Source organism: Pristis pectinata, chromosome 21 (assembly GCF_009764475.1).
Source record: "Pristis pectinata isolate sPriPec2 chromosome 21, sPriPec2.1.pri, whole genome shotgun sequence".
Classification (NCBI taxonomy): domain Eukaryota; kingdom Metazoa; phylum Chordata; class Chondrichthyes; order Rhinopristiformes; family Pristidae; genus Pristis; species Pristis pectinata.
Genome location: NC_067425.1, coordinates 6,053,795 through 6,073,471, shown reverse-complemented (window position 1 = coordinate 6,073,471; position 19,677 = coordinate 6,053,795). Strand labels below are relative to the sequence as shown.

The window sequence follows — 19,677 nt, the reverse complement described above, 5'->3', positions numbered from 1 at the left end:
TCCATCTCCCTCCATTCCCTGCATATTCATGCATCTAACAGCATCTTAAACACCACTATTGTACCTGCTTCCACATTACCTGTGGCAGCCCATCTCAGGCACCCACCACTCTCCGTGTAAAAAACTTGCCCCACATAACTCCTTTAAACTTTCCCCCTCTCGCCTTAAATGTATGTCCTCTAGTGGTTGACATTTCTGCCCTGGAGAAAAAAATGATTCTGACAGTCGATCATTGACTCTCACTCATGTGGCCTCTTTGAACAATAGAGGTTTGCAGGACCTTGGGCAGCAGTCCTTCCCCACAAAACCTTTGCGCTGGCTGCACCAAGCTTCAGTGTGTCTCTCGGTGCCTTCAGCTGAGGCCTGGGATGTGCCGGCCTGCAGCATTCACTTGGTGACATCTCTTTTCTGTCTATCTTTCTTTTTATTTCTAAAATAAACTTTATTCCTAATAATATATATTTACACAAAAAGAAAAGCACAGTACAAAGCTCTCTACATTCTTAGTGTCATTTGGTCAATGCGTTCAGTAGTGTGAACACTTTCTTCTAAACATAGCACCATTGCCACTCATGTGGCCCCTTGGGGTGATGCACCCTTTTGTTTTATGAGGGGCTTCTCCACTAGGCACAGCCCCTCAATGTCCAGTAGCGGAAGGACCCTGGACTGAGGTCCTTCCCCACAGAGACTTTGCATTGGCTGCACCAAGCTTCAGTGCATCCTTCAGCACATACTCCTGCAGCCTGGACTGTGCCAGTCAGCAGCATTTCCTGACGGACATCTCGCTGTGCTGGAAGACCAACAAGTTTCGGGCAGACCAAAGGGCGTCTTTCACTGAGTTGATGACCTTCCAGCAGCACTCGATGTCTCGGTGTGTGCTCCTGGGAACAGCCCGTAGGTCAGAGAGCCCTCTGTTATGCAGCTACTGGGGATGAACCAAGACACAGACCCTTGCATCCTTCTCCACACCCCCTGAGCAAATCCACAGTCTGCAAAGAGGTGGGTGACCGTCTCTTCCCCACCCCAGCTATCCCAAGGACAGCGTGCATTGGAGATGATATATTGTCTGTACAGAAAGGCTCTGACCATAAGGGCCCCTCTCACCACCAGCCTAGTGAGTTCTTGGTGCTTGTTGGTCCATCTTTTTTTCATATATTTCAAAAATGAACTTTATTCGTAATAAAAAAAAGATATATAGTTTGCACTATATATATACATATTGCAAACCTTTTACATACGTGGTCTTTACATTCAGTAGTGTTCTTATCTTTGGTCCTGAAGTGACAGACAAGGGCTTGATTTCACATCTCAACTTGTTACTGCACTGGGGAGACAGAAGTAATGGGCTTGAACCCACCTTTTGGCTCAGGTGAGAGTGCCAGCCACTGATGTTTGCCACACGTTATATATGGACATGATCTGGTTTTATTTTTCCACCCAGGCCAAGCCAGCAGAGGCAGTGGCAGCAGCAGTCAGGGGCACGTGTACAGATCCTAGGTGCCAGCGAGAGGAGTCTGCCGAGAGCAAATCAGAGGAGCTGCCTTCCCAGTGACGTCACAGGTATGAGCCCAGGCACCAAGGAAGCACTGAGGCGACAGAAGCCATGGATTCAAGGAACTAAGGAACGCCACCTCAACCACCAACCCGCTGAGCTTGACCAGGAGTTCCTTCAAGCTTGTTGAGTGGCAAATACACAAAATGGGATCGTTCTGGTGTTTTAATGCAAAATATGAAATTAGATTGGGACACACCTGTGTGGGAGAAGGAGTACAGGTTCAACCCTCAGGCTGCAGCTACAGGCTCGGCAGTGATGGGATAGGATTTGGGGCAATCTTCGACTGACAATGAAACAAGAAATAAATTGACTAACTTTTGAATTTATTCACCTTTCTTTGTTGTTGGACACTGGACTTTTTAATTGCTCTGAGTTTTTCTCCGGCTGTTGCTCAGGATCAGGGATGACTTGCTTGCACTCTTGTGAGTTATGAATTGGTGGATGAGGCCATAGGTGGGGCAGGAGATGCTTGGCGGGGTGGGTAGGTAGACAGGTGGTCCACTGTTTGCACTGGGCTTCTGCGTGCTCCCAGCACATGGACTAGAAGTTCTTAGTGCCAACCCAAATGGTTCTCCACTTTGAGTGATCATGTAAAGAGGCATTCCTCAGAGTCAGTAAGGATGCTTCAAGCTTTTTCAAGAAGGTTTTCAAAACACGATGAATTTCATCGAGGGTGTTTGCCTTTGGCTCCTGAGAAGTAGGAAGTGGTCCACGTTTTCTAGGATCTCGTCCTGAGCCTTTATTGTCGGGGGCAATGTTGTATAGCAGGACCAGGTTGGACAGAGTATCTTTGTTTTGCAAAGATTGAGAGTATAACCCTTACTCACACATATGGTTTGGTCAACAGGATGACGATGTCTGTTATTTGATCCATTGCAGCATTAGTTTTACCTTTCCGTGGAATAATGTGTGCTTAAACCCCCATAACCTTGGCCATCTCTGCATTTACATGCAACACAGATCAGCCCACAGGACCCCACTGGTCCAGGCCAATGTTTACTGGTCCGTATAACCCTACATTATCCCATTTCATCATAGAGTCATACAGAAGGGAAGCAGGCCCTTCAGCCCAACTCGTCCATACAGACCAAGGTGCCCATCCAAGCCAGTCCCGTTTGCCCACCTTGGGCCCATATCCCTCTAAACCTTTCCTACCTATGAAGCTGTCCAACTGTCTTTTAAATGTTTTTCATGCACCTGCCTCAACCACTTCCTCTGGCAGCTCGTTCCATATACAAACCACCCTCTGTATAAAAGAGTTGCCCCTCAAGTTCCTAGTAAATCTTTTCCCTCTTACTTTAAACCTACACCCTCTAGTTCTTGACTCCCCATCCCTGGGGAAAAGACTGAGTGCATTCACCTTCTCTTTGCCCCTCATGATTATACACACCTCTATAAAATCACGTCTCAATCTCCTACACTCCAAAGGAAAAATTCCTAGCCTGTCCAACCTCTCCCTATCACTCTTTCCCTCGAGTCCTGGCAACGTCCTCTTAAACCTTTTCTGCATTCTTTCCAATTTAATAACATCTTTCTTATAGCAGTGTGACCGAAACTGAACACAATACTCCAAGTGTGGCCTCACTAATGTCTTGTACAACTGCAACATAACCACCCAACTCCTATACTCAACGCACTGACTGATGAAGGCCAGCATGCTAAAAGCCTTCTTCACCAGCCTGACTACCTGTAACTCTACTTTCAGGGAACCGTATACCTGAACTCCAAGGTGCATCTGTTCTACAACACTCCCCAGGGCTCTACTGTTAATTAACCTCCATTGCTTCTTTATTTGTTCATCCATTTTTCCTGTGCTGGTCACCTGAACTCTTCATTGTGGGAGTGCATTCAACATTCTCCCTAGCTAAAGGAGTTTCTCCAGAAGGGATTTATTACAGGCTTTGCTATAGGTGTGTCCATCCCTCCCACCACCATGTCAGTGATGGACCCTTTACCTGCTCACAGTTCTGTCTGTCAGACTCCCTGCACCTCCAACCATCTCTCCACCTTCACGTCTGTCTCACTCCCTAGTTTAACATATTCTGTTTCTCTTGCAACATAAAAGGAGGCCATTTGACCCATCAGGTCTTTGCCGATTCACAGACCAATCCCATTCACACAATAGGTTTCCCTGTCACCTCTTCTTCCCACATTCCCATCAACTCCCCCAGATTCTACCACTCACCTCCACACCAGGGCAATTCATTGCAAACAATTACACACACACACACACACACACACACACACACACACACACACACACACACACACACACACACACACACACACACACACACACACACACACACACACACACACACACACACACACACCTCCAGCTGTCAGCATTAAACCCAGATCATTTATTATAGGGCACCCAACACTTTCTCCCACCATGAAGCACCCTGAGATGTTCATCTTGAGTGCTTCAAACACCCTCTTCCTCACACAGCCAAAAGCCACTGGTGCACTGAAGGTGCTGCTGAATTTAATGGTCGCTTTCTGCCTTTGCGGAGAGGTGGCTCTTGAGTTATGGGAAGTGCTCCAGATTTCCCAGGTTCTCATCCTGCACTATAGTAAACACTGCAGAAGTGCATAATGTCGTTTACCCTGTAGGTTTAGTTGGATTATGCACGGAATGTGTAAAACCTCCTGAGGCCTGTCCGTGTATGGAGAGGGAGAGGGAGGAGTCTGTACTGTCGGGAGGGAGATAGAGATGTACACAGACAAACTATGGTGCATGGTAAGCTCTTAGGCATGTAGAGGGAGTCTACGCCGTTTAGAGAGGACTAGAGTTAAACAGTGAGTTGCAGTGGTGTATTAAGAGAGATGGAGGTGGACAATGGGGTTATATACATAAAGGGCCTTAGGGTGGGGAATAGAGAAGCACAGGAGAGTACTGCACAGAGAGATGGATAGAGCCTCACGGGAAGACTCTATAGTGTATGGAAAGGGTATCGAGATATTCAGGGGACACCGTCCTCTATAGAGAGATGGTTACCAATGTCTTAAGGGCCTGAGAGGTCCACACGTGAACGATATTGGTACTGCACAAAGGGATGGTGTTGGGGATGGGAAGGGGGAAGGACACACCTTAAAAGAAGGCTTACACCTTTCTGAAGGCAGGCTGGGGAAGAGACCACAAGGAAGTCTGTGCTAATCTCTAAATGTCAGCAAATATCTCTTAGTTGAATTAGTTAATTAGCTGAAGCATGAACCTTGCTTTGAGGAACTACAGCTGGTCAGTGAGGCCAATGATAACCGACACCTATCAGTTTCCCTCTTATATGTTGTGCCTGTGAATATCTTGAGCTCTGAAAGGTATTCAGATGATCTGCCACTTAACATTGAGCAGTTTGACACTGATGCTGACTGTCTCTGTCAACACTGCAGCAGAAAGCCAATAACAATTGTTTCCTCACCCAGTCTCTGTCTTTATGAATCTGGAGTCTTTTATTGCTGCTAAATTCCAGTGTTCCTCAAGCATTTCTAGTTGTGAATGTCACAGAGTTTCCTGCAAGCCTTTAAGGCTGTTAGCTTGCAGGTGGCAGTTTTCTTAAGGTGTCAAAAAAAAACTGCAATTTCCCCCAATTCATAGTTCCAGGTATTTAATTCTTTTAGTAAAAATGGTTAGAACCGGTGAGGTCTAAAAGCATTCCTAAATGATCAACCTTATTGATGACCTCTGGCTGAGTAGACAACTCAAATTCACCGTCATAGGGCAGGTCATAGACTCACACTCCACACCACAGACATCAGAACGTTTACTGAGGGTGACATTCTGGTGCAATACTGAGGGATTGCCACATTGTCAGCGGTGCCTTCATGGGGTAACCCAATCCTTCCACTGATTTATGTACATGAAAGGAGACCATTCAGCCCATCTTATCAATGCTGAATAAACATCTGGCAGCAGTAGGATTCAAACCCACACCCCTGAAGAGAATGGAACCTTAATCCAGCACTTTAGCCACTTCCCACACCAAAATGTGGATTGTTTCTGTGTTAAAGTTCTGTCCTTTCTACCTGCTTGTGTTCTTTTCATAACTCCATGATGAATGTGAACACATTCATTGACACCCCCCTCCCCCCCGCCACCCTATGTCCTGCTCTCTGGGATTTTGATGAGGAACGGGGGCTCTCGTCTCCCACTGGACCTGAGATTCTTGTCTCTGATCTCCCATCACCCAGGAGTAGAAGAAAGTAAGTGGGTATGGCCCTCAGTGACTGGGTGGATGGGTGCACGTTGTGGTGTCCATACAGAGCCTCACAATCCCCTCAGTTCCTTTCTGATCAATGGGGAATTCAACTAATCTCAGTCAAAGCAACAATAAGGGACACCATGATTGGAGAGTTACAGCTTCTCAATAAGAAATACTATGATTGGTGTGTTGGTAATGGGAAAGTTGCCAACTCTGAATTTACTCCTGCAGACTCTTGACATTCCACCCCCAGCTACTCCATCTGGTCAAACATTCTCCTCCTCCAGTATTGTCATAGATTCATCGAGTTATACAGCACAGAAACAGGCCATTCAGCCCAACTTGTCCATGCCGACCAAGTTGCTTTCATTTCCCACATCCCTCTGAACCTTTCCTTTCCATGTACCTGTTCAAATGCCTTTTAAAGGTTGTGATTGTACCCACCTCTACCACTTCCTCCGGCAGCCTGTTCCACATATCCACCACCCTGCGGATTTTTCTGTGTGAAGAATTTGCCCCTCAGGTCCTCTTTAAGTCTTTCCCCTCCCACCTTAAGTCTATGCAAAGGTGTTCCAAGAAAATTAAAACAACATTCAATTCTTTTAGTGCCCCTTATGTTTTTCTCCTCACTCTCAGCCTGCCCAGGAGATTAATCCCAAAGGGCTGGCAATATGACCTCTCCTGATTGATCTCAAGGTTCTTGCAGTAGGAAACCAGGAACTCCTTGTCTGATCCACTGCATCTTTTTGGGAAATGACTAACTCCGGGGCACCACAAGATCAGGACCGGCTCTGCCGCTTCCCCCATGGGAGGATAGCCGAATGATACATTCTGTGCTCGGATACGGAAGGGGTGATGGGTGTGGGGGAGGTGGTGTGGGAGAGGAGAGCTTCCATACCTATGGCAGTGATCAAAAGAAACAATTAAACTTTCACCTCAACACCGAGATATAATCAGCAATTTCTTCTATCCAAGTCTTTTATTCCTGTGAAAGTGGGTGCACAGGGGAATTGTCTGCCGAGCTTCTTAACTTAATTAAGAAGCTGGAGTGGAAATTGTAAACAGGCAGCAGCAGCAGCCGAGAGACGTGAACTCTCGTGACATGTTTTTTTCCCCTCTATTGAATATGTGGAGACAGAACTGTCATGGTTTAGTAAAGCTGTCACCTAGTTAGGAAGAGAAAAATTGCACTTGATTTATAACTAGGCTTCCTTTTATGAACTTCGGAGTCACATAGACTTTAAACCTATTTCTTCGAAGACAATAATGTTCATCTCCAGGGACATCTTTTTCCCATACACCTTGACGTTGCATCATTCATACACAGCACGGCGACACCCTTCGTATGTGAGTGCGCCTTTTATGACAATTGAGTCTATTCTGCATCTCATCTATAAACGACGAAACAAATGCAAGGTGTCCTTTTTGTACACACTGCATCTCATACTTATTTTGTCTGTCACATCCACCTTTGCAAAATCACATGCCTAAAATCAAGCTGAGAGAGAGCTAAGAAAATTAATGCAGTACTAAAGTAAATGAGTACCTTATCACAGAAGTATGAAGGTTTGAAGCCACTAAATGACTTCAGAAATAATGCATTAACAGAGGGAGAGCCAGACTGACCTAAGGTTTGGAGCTTTGTACGCTATACTTTAGCAGCAGAATTTTGGTCTCCCGCAGAATACAACCTTTCTGACCCATGAACAGAAAGGTAATAGATTTTTTTATGTGTGATCCAAAGGTTCCTATCCCCCTGCATCCTATTCAAATATTGTGTGTAGCTCCACCTAATGAAATGGCTGTGTTTTTGTCGGTTTATCTCCCTCGGGCTTGCAGTTGCCAATTTGAGCATGTTTTCCATTCCAACAGTTCTTCAGGCCTTGCCTTTATCTCTGCAGCATTCATCTTGTCTTGCAGCCTGTCTTCGTTTTTATATCTATCCTTTCTCCACGGTAGTTCTTGGACAGAACATCCTGCTGTTAAGGATGATTTCTCAAAGGTCAGTGAACCAATTCTCCATTGTTACTCTCTGCTTATCTCTCCTCACCTTCCGATGAAACAAATCAGGCACCTTGAGCAGTGAGCAACCATCCATTGTGCAGTGATTTTGGCTGAGCAGACAGCTCTGTACTCTTCACTTCCAGCTATAATCTGTCAATTTACCATTTTTATCCATTCCTACCTTCCTTAAAATAAAGAATAATTTGCATTGATAGGGCCCTTCATGACTTAGGACTGCTTTACAGCCAATTCATTATTTTCTTTCAAGTGCTTGCACTGTTGTGACTGAGGAAACACAGGAGCCAATTATGTACACGCCATCTTCTCACAAGCAGCAGTTTAATTTAAAACCTCTTTAGAACGTAGGTTGAAGGGTAAATATTGATTAGGGCGCTGGGGATAACTTGCCTATTCTTTGCATGACATCAGTGGCATGGTTTATAACTCACTGGGGGCTGCTAGACAGGACAGTGATGTAACACGGGGGTTCGAGCTGCAAGTGACCCTTTCAGTGCTTGGGTGCAATTCTCAGAGATTTACAGCAAACACACCCTTTGGTGCTGTAACTTTGTCTACCCGTCATGGGTGGGGGGTGTTCAGTGCCTAGTTCGCAGTGCCCTCTAACCTTGGGTGCCTGGCCATAAAACGCGGAGATGTGGAGCATCAGGGGACTATGACGTCAGATAACTGCAGTCAGACTATATTCAGCCATGTGGTGAATACACCTGGTATCCTTGCAATCATCCCCTGCAGGATATCTCTACAGAAGGCAAGTTCTATGTAATACAGGCTGTCGCACAGCTCAGAAGCCTCAAGTGTTAATAGCTCTACATTAGTTTTGTGGATGACAATGACATCAAATTGTAAGAAACCCAAACGTGAAGAGATAACAGAAGTTTTGAGCTCAAATAGGAAGAGTTTACATTGACGTTTAAAGATGCCAAGCCTCTGTGCTCCAAGACATCACTCATTCACTACAAAGCAAACTACTTGAGACGTCGCCATAAAACAGATCGCAGGTTTTCATCTGTACATCCTCCTGGTCAGAATGAAAGAAAAACAAGGTAACCACATTGAAATGACCCCTAAGCAGCACTTCCTTCCAAAAGTAAGCAAGCTGACAGAACAACCAAAGTTAGTTTGGTTATTTCATGGAACGTTGCTCTTGCTGCTCATCCGTATTTTGATAGAAAAGTGTTAAAAGGGTATGACAAAAGTGGTTGCAGTTTGTCATGTAAATAACACAATATTTTAAGATTAATAAATTTCCAAAGGCCTGGGGCCAGGACAGAGACTCACCAGGCCTCTAGCTTCTGCAGCCAGTGGGCACGAAGCAGCCAGGGTGGGTTTAGTGTGGCATTAGCAATAAAAATGCGTTTATAAAAGCTGAATGTCTCCTGCATCTCTCAGACTTCTGAATAAGATGCGGCTCCAAGAACCAGGGATGTTAGCCACTGCAGATTTAACACCCCACTCGTAAGGCAGCACACTGGCAGTGCAGCACTCCCTCAGTACTTCAACCTAGATTTCATGCCAAAGTCTGGAGTGAGGCCCGAACCCACAAACCTCTGAGCAAGAAGTGATCATGGTATCCAATGAGTCACAGCTGACACATTACCGACAGATACCAAGACACCACATTGAAAAGTCCAAAATCCTTCAAAAGGATGTAAAGAAATCACGCTGTAACTGAGAGGATGCAGACAGATGATAATTTCTGTAAATTGGACAGAAGGTGAGAACAGTGTTAAGCTCCTTGTGGTGGCTGTGCCGTTATCTGAACCACCACAGCAAGCGTAGAGCAATTAACAGACTGTACAGACAGAGCACCCAGGGACCAGGGTAAAACTCACAAGACCGAGCCCAGTGCTGCTGACAAGAGCTGCTCAACAGTCACCCGCAGCAGCTGTAGGTACTTCAGTGCAACGATGAGGCAAACACTGACTCGGTTAATGATGAGGTTTTAAAACGGGCATAATGAGCACCTTCCTGTGTGAGGCAATCATGCCACAGTGTTGCTTTTACATTTGATCATTGCTGATAGTGGTGTGGTAGAGATTCCACACTGCAACAGGGACACACGGCTCATGGGAACACAGGATTAAAATCCAAGTGCTTCAACGAACCTCTGGTCCTGTCCCCCTGGTCAGCCTTTGTTGATTTGTCACGAAAAGGAGCCTATTTTCTGCTTACAAATACCCCATCAAAATCTTAATGTTGATAGCTGGAAGGTTTGAGGGATTTTTCTCCTCTGATCACCACTCTGCAGGGTGACCATGGTGTGGATCATCCCAAGGGAACATCCTTTTGCATTTTGCTTTTCACCGCCTCAGAACATCCCAAAGCCAATGGAACATATATTTTGAAGCATCCTCACTGCTGAAATGTAGGAAGTGTGGCAGCCAGTTTGAACGCAGCCAGCTCCCATGGACTTGATGTGATAAAGGTGGCTGAGAGGTAAATATTGGCCAAAACACTACAATTTTAAAAGCAGAAGGCACGGCAGTCATAGAGGCATAGAGCAATACAGCACGGATGCAGGCCCTTCGGCCCAACCAGTCCATGCTGACCACGGTGGCCACCCAGCTAGTCCTAATTTCCTGCGTTCACTCCATATCCCTCTAAGCCCCACCCCTCCATGTACCAATCCAAGTGCTTTTTAAATGATCCTATTGTATCTGCCTCAACCACTTCCTCTGGCAGCCCATTCCATATACTCACCACCCTCTGCATGAAAAAGTTGCGCCTCAGGTCCCTTTTAAATCTTTCCCCTCTCACCCTAAATCTATGCCCCCGAGTTTTGGACTCCCCTACCCAGGGGAAAAGGCTGTTACCGTCCACCTTATCTATGCCTCTCATAATTTTACACACTTCTATAAGGTCGCCCCTCATTCTCCTACGTTCCAACCTCTCTCTAAGTTCTAAGAACTAAGAACTCCCTAAGTTCAAGATGCCTTGCCAGCAACACTCACATCCCGTGTATTAATGAAAAGCAGGTCCCAGTAGGCACGTCAGTCACAGAGGGTATTTCACTTCCTCTGTGTGTGTGTGTGTGTGTGTGTGTCTATAAAATTGATGTGTCAGTTCCAGTGTACATCTCAGTACCAAAGGGTGTGTCACTTCCTCTGTATGTGTGTGAGAGTACAAATGTGTGTGTATGTTTTTATGCGTGTGTCAGTACTAGTGGTTGTGTTCCACTGCAAAAGTCAGTATTAACAAGTGTGTCAGTTCCAGCATGCATGTTTGTCTACCAGCACCATTAGTCATTAGGGGTGCCACTTCTAGTGTGTGTGTGCACAAATGTGTATATAAGTTCTCATGCATGTGTCAGTATTTGTGTGTGTGTGTGTGTGTGTGTGTGTGTGTGTGTGTGTGTGTGTGTGTGTGTGTGTGTGTGTGTGTGTGTGTGTGAGAGTGATATCCAATGCAAATGTCAATACCACTGGGTGTGACAGGGGATTTATCAGCTCCAGTGGGTATGTTATTTCCAGTAGATGTACTGGTTCCACTGGTATGAGCCTATCGATGACTGAGCACCACGTAATCTGACCTGCCCCCAACTGATCATCCCTTCCGAAAAGTATTGTTTACAAGAACTCTTACTGGAAAACTTGTTGGTGGTACTAATGATAGAAAAAAACTTGAGCAAGAATTAGTACATTAGTATTAAAGATAAGCCGAGTACAAAAAATAACCTTTAAGCAGCCCACAAAATGTATTAGATTGCGTTTGATATTGGTTGTGCCTTCAGGGAGATGATCTGAACATTCCAGCACAGTACAGAAGGAGTGCTGCTCTGTCCGAGGTGCCTTCTTTCTGATGAAATACTAAGACTCACTCATCTCTATCTGGTGGATATAAAAAAGGCCCTGGAGACACAAGAGACTGCAGATGCTGGAATCTGCAGCAAAAAAACAAGCTGCTGGAGGAACTCAGTGGGTCAGGCAGCATCTATGGAGGCAGAGATGGTCAGCATTTTGGGTCAAGACCCTGCATCAGGACTCAAAGTGACCATCCCTCTGCCTCCACAGATGCTGCCTGACCCGCTGAGTTCCTCCAGCAGCTTGTTTTTTGCTGAAAGGGGCCGTGGCATTATTTTAAATAGAGTGAATGAATTCCGTTCCGTTCCCTCCATCAACATCACAGAATCAGATCAAGTTTATTATCACTGACTTAGATGACATGAAATCTGTTGTTTTGTGGCAGCAGGTCAGTGCAAAGACATAAAATTGCTATAAATTACAAAAATAGATAAATAGTGCAAAAAAAGGAATAACGAGGTAGTGTTCATGGGTTCATGGACCGTTCAGAAATCTGATGGCAGAGGGGAAGAAGCTGTTCTTGAATCATTGAGTGTGGGTCTTCAGGCTCCTGTACCTCCTCCCCAATGGTAGTAACGAGAAGAGGGCATGTCCCGGATGGGGAGGGTCCTTAGTGATGGATGCCGCCTTCTTGAGGCGCCGCCTCATGAAGGTGTCCTCGATGGTGGGGAGGGTTGAGGGTTGGAGCTGGCTGGGTCTACAGCCCTCTGCAGCCTCTTACGATCCTGTGCCTTGGAGCCTCCATACCAGGCTGTGATGCAACCAGTCAGAACGCTGTATAAGTAAATAAGTAGGTAAATATAAGTCCTTGCTTGTTGGGATCTTACTCTACACAAATTGGCTTCGATATTTCCCACATTGCAACAGTGACTACACTTCAGAATTACTTAGGAGCTGTAAAGTGTGCAGTGCCTTAATGTTGTGAAAGAGACAATAAAAATAGAAAATCATTTATAACCAGTAACCCCTCATCGACCAGTCAGCCTTCACATCTACTGACAAGTGTCTGGATTGAGCAGAGAGTAAGATGTTGCTTGGGAACGCCTCAGTCGCTGGAAGTCTCCACATCTCACAAACCTGACCAGCTGTTAACATCTGTTTTGGGGTCAGGAACATGCATATAAATATCGTAACACACCCGGACCCATATGGTAGTCTATATTCGTGCCTGGAGGGGGAAAGTCAAGTTGAAATTTAATTTGCATAATGTATTCAGGTCTGCGGACTGAAATTAATTTTCTGATGTTTTCACAGCCCCAGGCTGTCCCAGGAATAGTTTATTTTCATTAGTTGTCACAGCGCTTGTCTAAGTATCTATCTCTGTGGTTTATTGGCACCGTAAATGTGATTATATGTTACAGTAGTCAGTTCCGGGAACAACTGAGAGAGGGTGGTGGCACGTTGCCCATGGTTACCAGTAATGAGAAATAAAGTAAGACTTATTATTTACATTGCACTTTTTCCAACTACAGGACGTTCCAAAGCATTTTACTGTCAGTAAAGTATTTTTGAAATGTGGTTACTAAGGAAACACGGAAACCAATTAGTGCACAGCAAGCTCCCACAAACAGCAATGGGATAACGACCAAACAATCTGCTTTAGTTCTGTTGATCTGGGAATAAATATTGACCTCAGGACATTGGGGAGATCTCTCCAGCTCCTCTTCTTCATGGGCAAGATGCTATATCAACAGTAATGGAATATATTCATCGCCTTGTTAAATTTAAAAGCTAGGGAAGTATTGGTGTTGGTTTATTATTGTCACTTGTACCGAGGTACAGTGAAAAACTTGTCTTGCATACTGATCGTACAGGTCAATTCATTACACAGTGCAGTTACATTGAGTTAGTACAGAGTGCATTGATATAGTACAGGTAAAAACAATAACAGTACAGAGTAAAGTGTTACAGAAATATATTCTAATTAATAGGAAGACTTCCATCGCTGCAAGTGCACAGACTAAAATTAAGTCAACAAAATGACATTGAAACAAGATTTGCCTGATGTTCACTGAGCACTGTGGCACCCAGTGCTACCTAGGTATATCAATCATCAAGGACCCAGGGCTGTTTATCAGTGGATCTCAGCGTCAGTTCTAAGTTTCCAATCATTGATCGTTAACCTTCTGTCCTAGGTTGTGGGCTGCTTTCTCACTTCATTGCAATAAGCTGCCGCATTGGAGGCACAAGATGCTGGGATCTGGAGCAAAGCAACAAACTGCTGAAGGAACTCAGCGGGTCAGGCAGCATCTGTGGAGGGAAATGGACAGTTGATGTTTGGCATTGAGACCCTTCATCTGGACTGGAAGATGAGGGGAGAGAGCCGGTATGAAGAGGTGAGGGGAAGGGGTGGAGCAAAAGAGCTGGCAGGTGATAGGTGGATGCAGGTGAGGAGGAGTAATAGGCAGGTGGGGGAGGGGAGAGTGGAATTAGTGACAGAGGCTGGGAGCTGACAGGCGGAGGTGACAAAGGGCTGATCAGAAAGGAAGGTGAGTGTAGGATGTCAGTGGCCAGGAATGGGCTTAGCCCCGTCCCCAAATGGTAGCATTGTGGTTAAATTACAGGACCAGCATTCGGAGGTCTGGACTTTTGAACCAAATCCCACAATGGCAGCCGAAGAATTGATATCCAAACAAATCGAGGATCAAAGGACAAGTTGTTGGGAGGGCAGGTCAGATGTGTGATAACCACTCACTGGTACTGTCACACCTATTGGACCTGACACCCCCACTGGTACTTGCACTCCCCTGGATGACTACTGGGTGGATGTAACAGCCCTCTGGGAGGGAAATATTCCATCTGTATCCGGTCTGATCAATGTGTAACTCCAAACTTATCAACGTGCCTCTTAACTGCACCCTCAGCTCAGAGACGATGTAGGGATGGGGAATAAATGTTCATATTGGCAGCAACAACAATAAATTAAATAACCATTAAAATCCCTACCAATACTTGGGAAGGGGAAAAAGAACAAGCATTTCTATGGCACCTTTACCGACACCTCAAAGTGCTGTACAGTCACAAAGTACTTATGAAGGTTAGTGACCATTGCAATGTAGAAAACACAGAAAACACTTGTGCATAGCAAGCTCCCACAAATAGCAATGATGGGATGACCAGATAATCAGTTTTTAGTTACGTTGGTTAACCAGAACAGCGGGTAGAGCTCGCCTGCACTTGTTTGAAGTAGAACCACCTGAGAGGACACCTCATTTAACAACAGCTGAATGACAAGCAACTACAGCAGCGCAGCACTCCTTTGGGATTCTGTTCGAGTGTCAGCCTGGGTTTGCTGCTTATGTTTCTGGAGTGGGATTAGAACAGGGCCTTCTAAACAGTGACAAAAGAGATGAGTGACAGCCACAGTTGAAAGGCTGAATATTCCCAGTCCAGGAATTGATCCTGGGCCAAATGGATGAAGATTGGGAATCTTAATGGGAAGACCATTTTGGAGCTGCATTAACTGGAGGGAAATCAAGGCTGGGTGAGGAACCACTCAAGGGACTGTGATCGACCACTGAATGGATTTGCTGTTGTGAGATGCTGTCTGCAACATTGATAGGAGCTTACTTCAGCCTGAACAAGTGCTTTCAAAGAGGGGAGATTGACAACTGGGAGTGGGGGTGAAATTCATTACCTATTATCTTGTTAAATATTAAACATGCTTGCTTGAAAGCATGTTACACTTCAAACACAGCCATGGTACCAGAAAAATCTATTGGGCTTCTCGCAGACCAGTCTAAGAAGACATTTTAACACTTGCCTCGCTGCGTTTGAGCATATCTTTCAGAAGCTTCTTTCTAAATACCAAGCCCGACTGCCAGCTTTATTGAATACAATCAGATTCTGCAAATTACTGTAAGCGTGACCCAGAGATTTGTATGTTTGCATTTACATATTTATTGTTGTAGAAGGTGAATTAATGAAGGAATGGGAAAGTTCGGTGAGGAGACTGAACTGGCTGACTGATAACACTTAACAAAAGGACTCATCGCCATTCAGATACCCGACATTGCTGAACTCACTGAGAATGGAAGATATCACAAAGGAGGAAGCAAAGATGTTCTGCAAGATGCATCCAAGTCCCCAGCCCTTTCTCCCAAGCTTCCTGTACTTGCATCATTTTTATTTTTAAACATCGAAGGCAATATTTTACAGATGCTTAGCACCAACCCACAGCCTAATTCTGTAAGTGAAGATGCCACCACAGGATAATTAAAGCAAACGCATCAGCCGTTCACACATTGCAGCAAACAGTCACAACAAGTCAGATTCGCACAGACTTCCCAAAGAATCTGTTTAATCCAAAGGTAGTTTATCAACACTGAGGAGAACTTATCTTTATTTAGCATCCTTCATGCAAAACACTGCCCCAAGATGCTTCACAGACACAAAGGTGGACCTTTAGGTACAGAAGGATAAATTCGTTGCGATCAAAGGCTTTGTCAAAGAGCTGGGTATTGAAGAGCAATGAATGTGGAGAGAAAAAGGGGTTTCAGGAGGGGATTCACAGTGGGGGCTCTTTGGCAGTTTTATAGCACCAGTGCCTGAGGGGCAACTAGTGATGGAGAGGAAGAACAGCTGGCCAGGGTCAGGGTCATAGACCAGTTTAAGAAGACATTTTAACACTTGACCCGCTGTGTATGAGCACATCTTTCAGAACCTTCTTTCGAAAAACGAAGCCCGCCTGCCTATTTTATTGAATACAATCGGAGCATCAGAGTTTTGGGAGTGGAGCCAGGTGCATGTTGGAGGGTTTTGGAGAAAGGGAGGGTTGAAAGCACAAAGGCAGCCATTTGGAACTGAAGACGTGAAGGGTGGGGAACTGGGAGCCAGTGAGTGTGGGGGTGGGGGAGGCAGTAGGAAGTGGGCAACTGCACTTTCTAAAGCTGGTTTAAAGAGGGTGAAGGATTGGAATTAGAATGGTTTATTATTGTCACATACCAAGGTACAGTGAAAAACTTGTCTTGCATACCGATCGTACAGGTCAATTCATTACACAGTGCATTGAGGTAGTACAGGGTAAAACAATGCAAGGTAAAGTGTCACAGCTACAGAGAAAGTGCAGTGCAGGTAGACAAAAAGGTGCAAGGTCATAACGAGGTAGATTATGAAGTCAAGAGCCCATCTTATTGTACTAGAGAACCATTCAATAGTCTTATAACAGCTGGATAGAAGCTGCCCTTGAGCCTGTTGATACGTGCTTTCAGGCTTTTCTATCTTCTGCCTGATGGGAGAGGGGAGAAGAGAGAATGTCTGAGAATGTCCTCTTAGATAGCCACATGAATGATAGAGAAGTGGAGGGCTATATGCGAGGGAAGTGTTCGATAGATCTTAGAGCAGGATAAAATGTTGGCATAACATCATGGGCCGAAGGGCCTGTACTGTGCTGTAATGTTCTATGGGTTGGGTCTTTGATTATGTTGGCTACTTTATCGAGGCAGTGAGAAGTGTAGACAGAGTCCATGGAGGGGAGGCTGGTTTCCATGATGCACTGGGCTGTGTCCACAACTCTGCAGTTTCTTGTGGTCATGGGCAGAGCAGTTGCCATACCAAGCCATACTAAGCCATACCATACCAAGGCTGGAGAGTCAGCCAAGGGTAAGGTCGGGAGTCCTGGTGGGGAGGGGACAGAGACTGAGGTTATGTTACAAAGGGAAGTCGGCAGACCCAGTGATGCTGAAGATGCAGAGGTTCAAAGCCCAGGGCCAAGTAGAATGCTGAGGTTGCAATAGATGGGAAGGAGGAGGGACTCAGGGATGAGAGGAGTTTGGTGAGAACATGAGGGAAATTAGGGGAAAAAAGGGGTACAGGAATAAGTAGGGGACATGGAGCAGTGATGTAAGGGGTAGGGGTGGTGCCCAGAAGAGTGGGAATTACCCAGAGCAGCTGGCCTATATCTTCATCCAGAAGCTCACGTTGTCGAGTCTATTATCATGTGCACAAGTACAGTGAGGTACACTACAATGAAAGACCTGCTTGCAGCAGCATTACAGGCATGTAAGTACAGACAACACACAGAATATAAATTATACAATGCATTGAAGAGAGGAAAGAAAAGACTGTGCAAAAACAAGACCTTAGAGCAAAAACCAAAGACACAATCAGAGACAATCCATGGGAATGCTGAGGTGGGTTAGGGCTGTGCAGGTTGGCTCAAGAACCTGATGGTTGTAGGAAAGTAGCTGTTCCTGAACCTGGTGGTGTGGGACTTCAGGCTTCTGTACCTCCTTCCTGACAGTAGCAGCGAGATACTCCATGAGATACCTGTGCCTAGTGTTAGCATTGAGGCCGGAGAAGCCGGGAGATAGGAAGCTGGGGTGATGGGGAGGCGGGTGGGAGGGAGAGATGGGTGGGGGGAGCAGGGAGGTAGGAAGCTGGGGTGGTGGGGAGGCGGGTGGGAGGGAGAGATGGGTGGGGTTAGGAAGCTATGGCTGACTTTTGCTTTCCAGCATCATTGTTGAATAGTGCAGGTTTTGTCAGAAGGGAATGAGATCTGGTCACATGTGATGCAGAACAGTACATCATCAGTGCTGTGATTGATTTAACTATAACCATAGCAACACACACATTTAAATTTCCTGAGGTGTTGTTAATAAGTCAGAGGATGCATTGGTCAGTATGTTGCATTAATACACAGGATGACTGCTGTTAATTCATGATGCCTTTTAAGGCTACAACGCTTCTTGTTATAATATAAATGCAGTGTGATCTGATTCAGAAGTTCATTGCTGTTCAAGTCATTCGTTTCTAAAATATCATTATTAAGAGGAAAGGGCTGTGAATATACTGCCTCTGGTGACAGCCAAATAACTGTCTTGGGTACTTTCAATTTTATTTCTTTGCATGACACATACATTTGAACATCATCTGAAGTACATTTAGAACTGCCATGATGGCCATAACACATTAATTATATTATCGGCAAATCTTCTGTGGTGCTTTTTACATGAAGCAGAGGATGTTGTGTTATAAAAAGTCAGGGAGACCTTGTAAGCAAAGCAGTTAGGGCAACCCAAGCTGCTTCACAGCTGGTAACTTGGTGTGTCGTAACTTCAGATCTGCTCGAGCTACATGTAGATGTGTACTCTTCAAAACTGTAAAGGTTAACCAAGGAGCTGCTACTGTCCGGCCAGTTAGTATGCTAACTGATTAATTATATGTGGTGATTCAGAAGCTAAGGAGACAATGACCCTGCTATGATGTTCTATAAAAGATAACACGCCTCATATTTTTCTGTGGAGTGTGTGAGGAGGTTGAGGGTGACACGAGAATGAGTGTGGCATTTAAAGTGTGACACCAAAAGTTGAGTGCCAACATTTGGAGTATGACTCAAGACCGAGTGTATCACAGGACCTTGAGTGTGACGGGTGAAATGTGACACTGGAGGACCAGTTTTACTCAAGACATTTGACCTGTGATGAACAGGAAATATCAATGGACATTTGTGCTGAAAATTTCCTGATCTTCCCATAATTAATTTGACAGAAGATCTCTGGATAAAACACATAATTGAGATCTTCATTGATCTTTTACTGAAGTTGCAACAACTGATCAGGATAAGCCCAAGAAAATTCCTAGCAACCACTCTGATAAATAAATCTGCTTTTTAAATATTGCACTAATTCGTAAAGTTTCCGTACTTCTTTCAATTTCATTTTTATGTAATAGGATCCTGGTTCACATGGCAACTGGTTTAGTGGGTACAGGAACTGCACGGTTTTGTACAAAGACAAAGCAAACCATGTAACCATAGAACAGAGAACAGTACAGCACAGGAACAGGCCCTTCAGCCCACGATGTTGTGCTGAACTAATGGAGTTAATGACACTTAATTAAACTAATTCCTTCTGCCTGCAAATGGTCCATATCCCTCCATTCTGTGCATATACAAGAGCCTCTTGAATGCCTCTATTATATCTCCCATCACCCCTGGCAGCACATTCCAGGCACCCAGCATTCTCTGTGTAAAAAGCCTGCCCTGCATCTCTCCTTTTAACGTTCCCCCTCTCACATTAAATGCACATCCTCTAGTATTAGACATTTCGAACCTGGGAAAAAGATACCAGCTGTCTACTCTATCTATGCCTCTCAT

General features: G+C 45.1%; 1 protein-coding gene across 3 annotated transcripts in view; it reads left to right on the top strand.

The window, feature by feature from the left end:
- Positions 1-19,677, top strand: part of dph1 (diphthamide biosynthesis 1) — a 618,447-nt gene that overhangs the window by 587,824 nt on the left and 10,946 nt on the right. For 2 of the 3 annotated variants that reach the window (XM_052035833.1, XM_052035831.1), the window contains one exon: positions 1,442-1,881. In XM_052035833.1, coding sequence (XP_051891793.1) covers positions 1,442-1,552 — 111 coding nt within the window. In that variant the 3' untranslated portion in view covers positions 1,553-1,881. Of the gene's footprint in view, positions 1-1,441; positions 1,882-19,677 lie in introns of those variants that run through there. The other variant, XM_052035832.1, reaches the window with a different exon arrangement.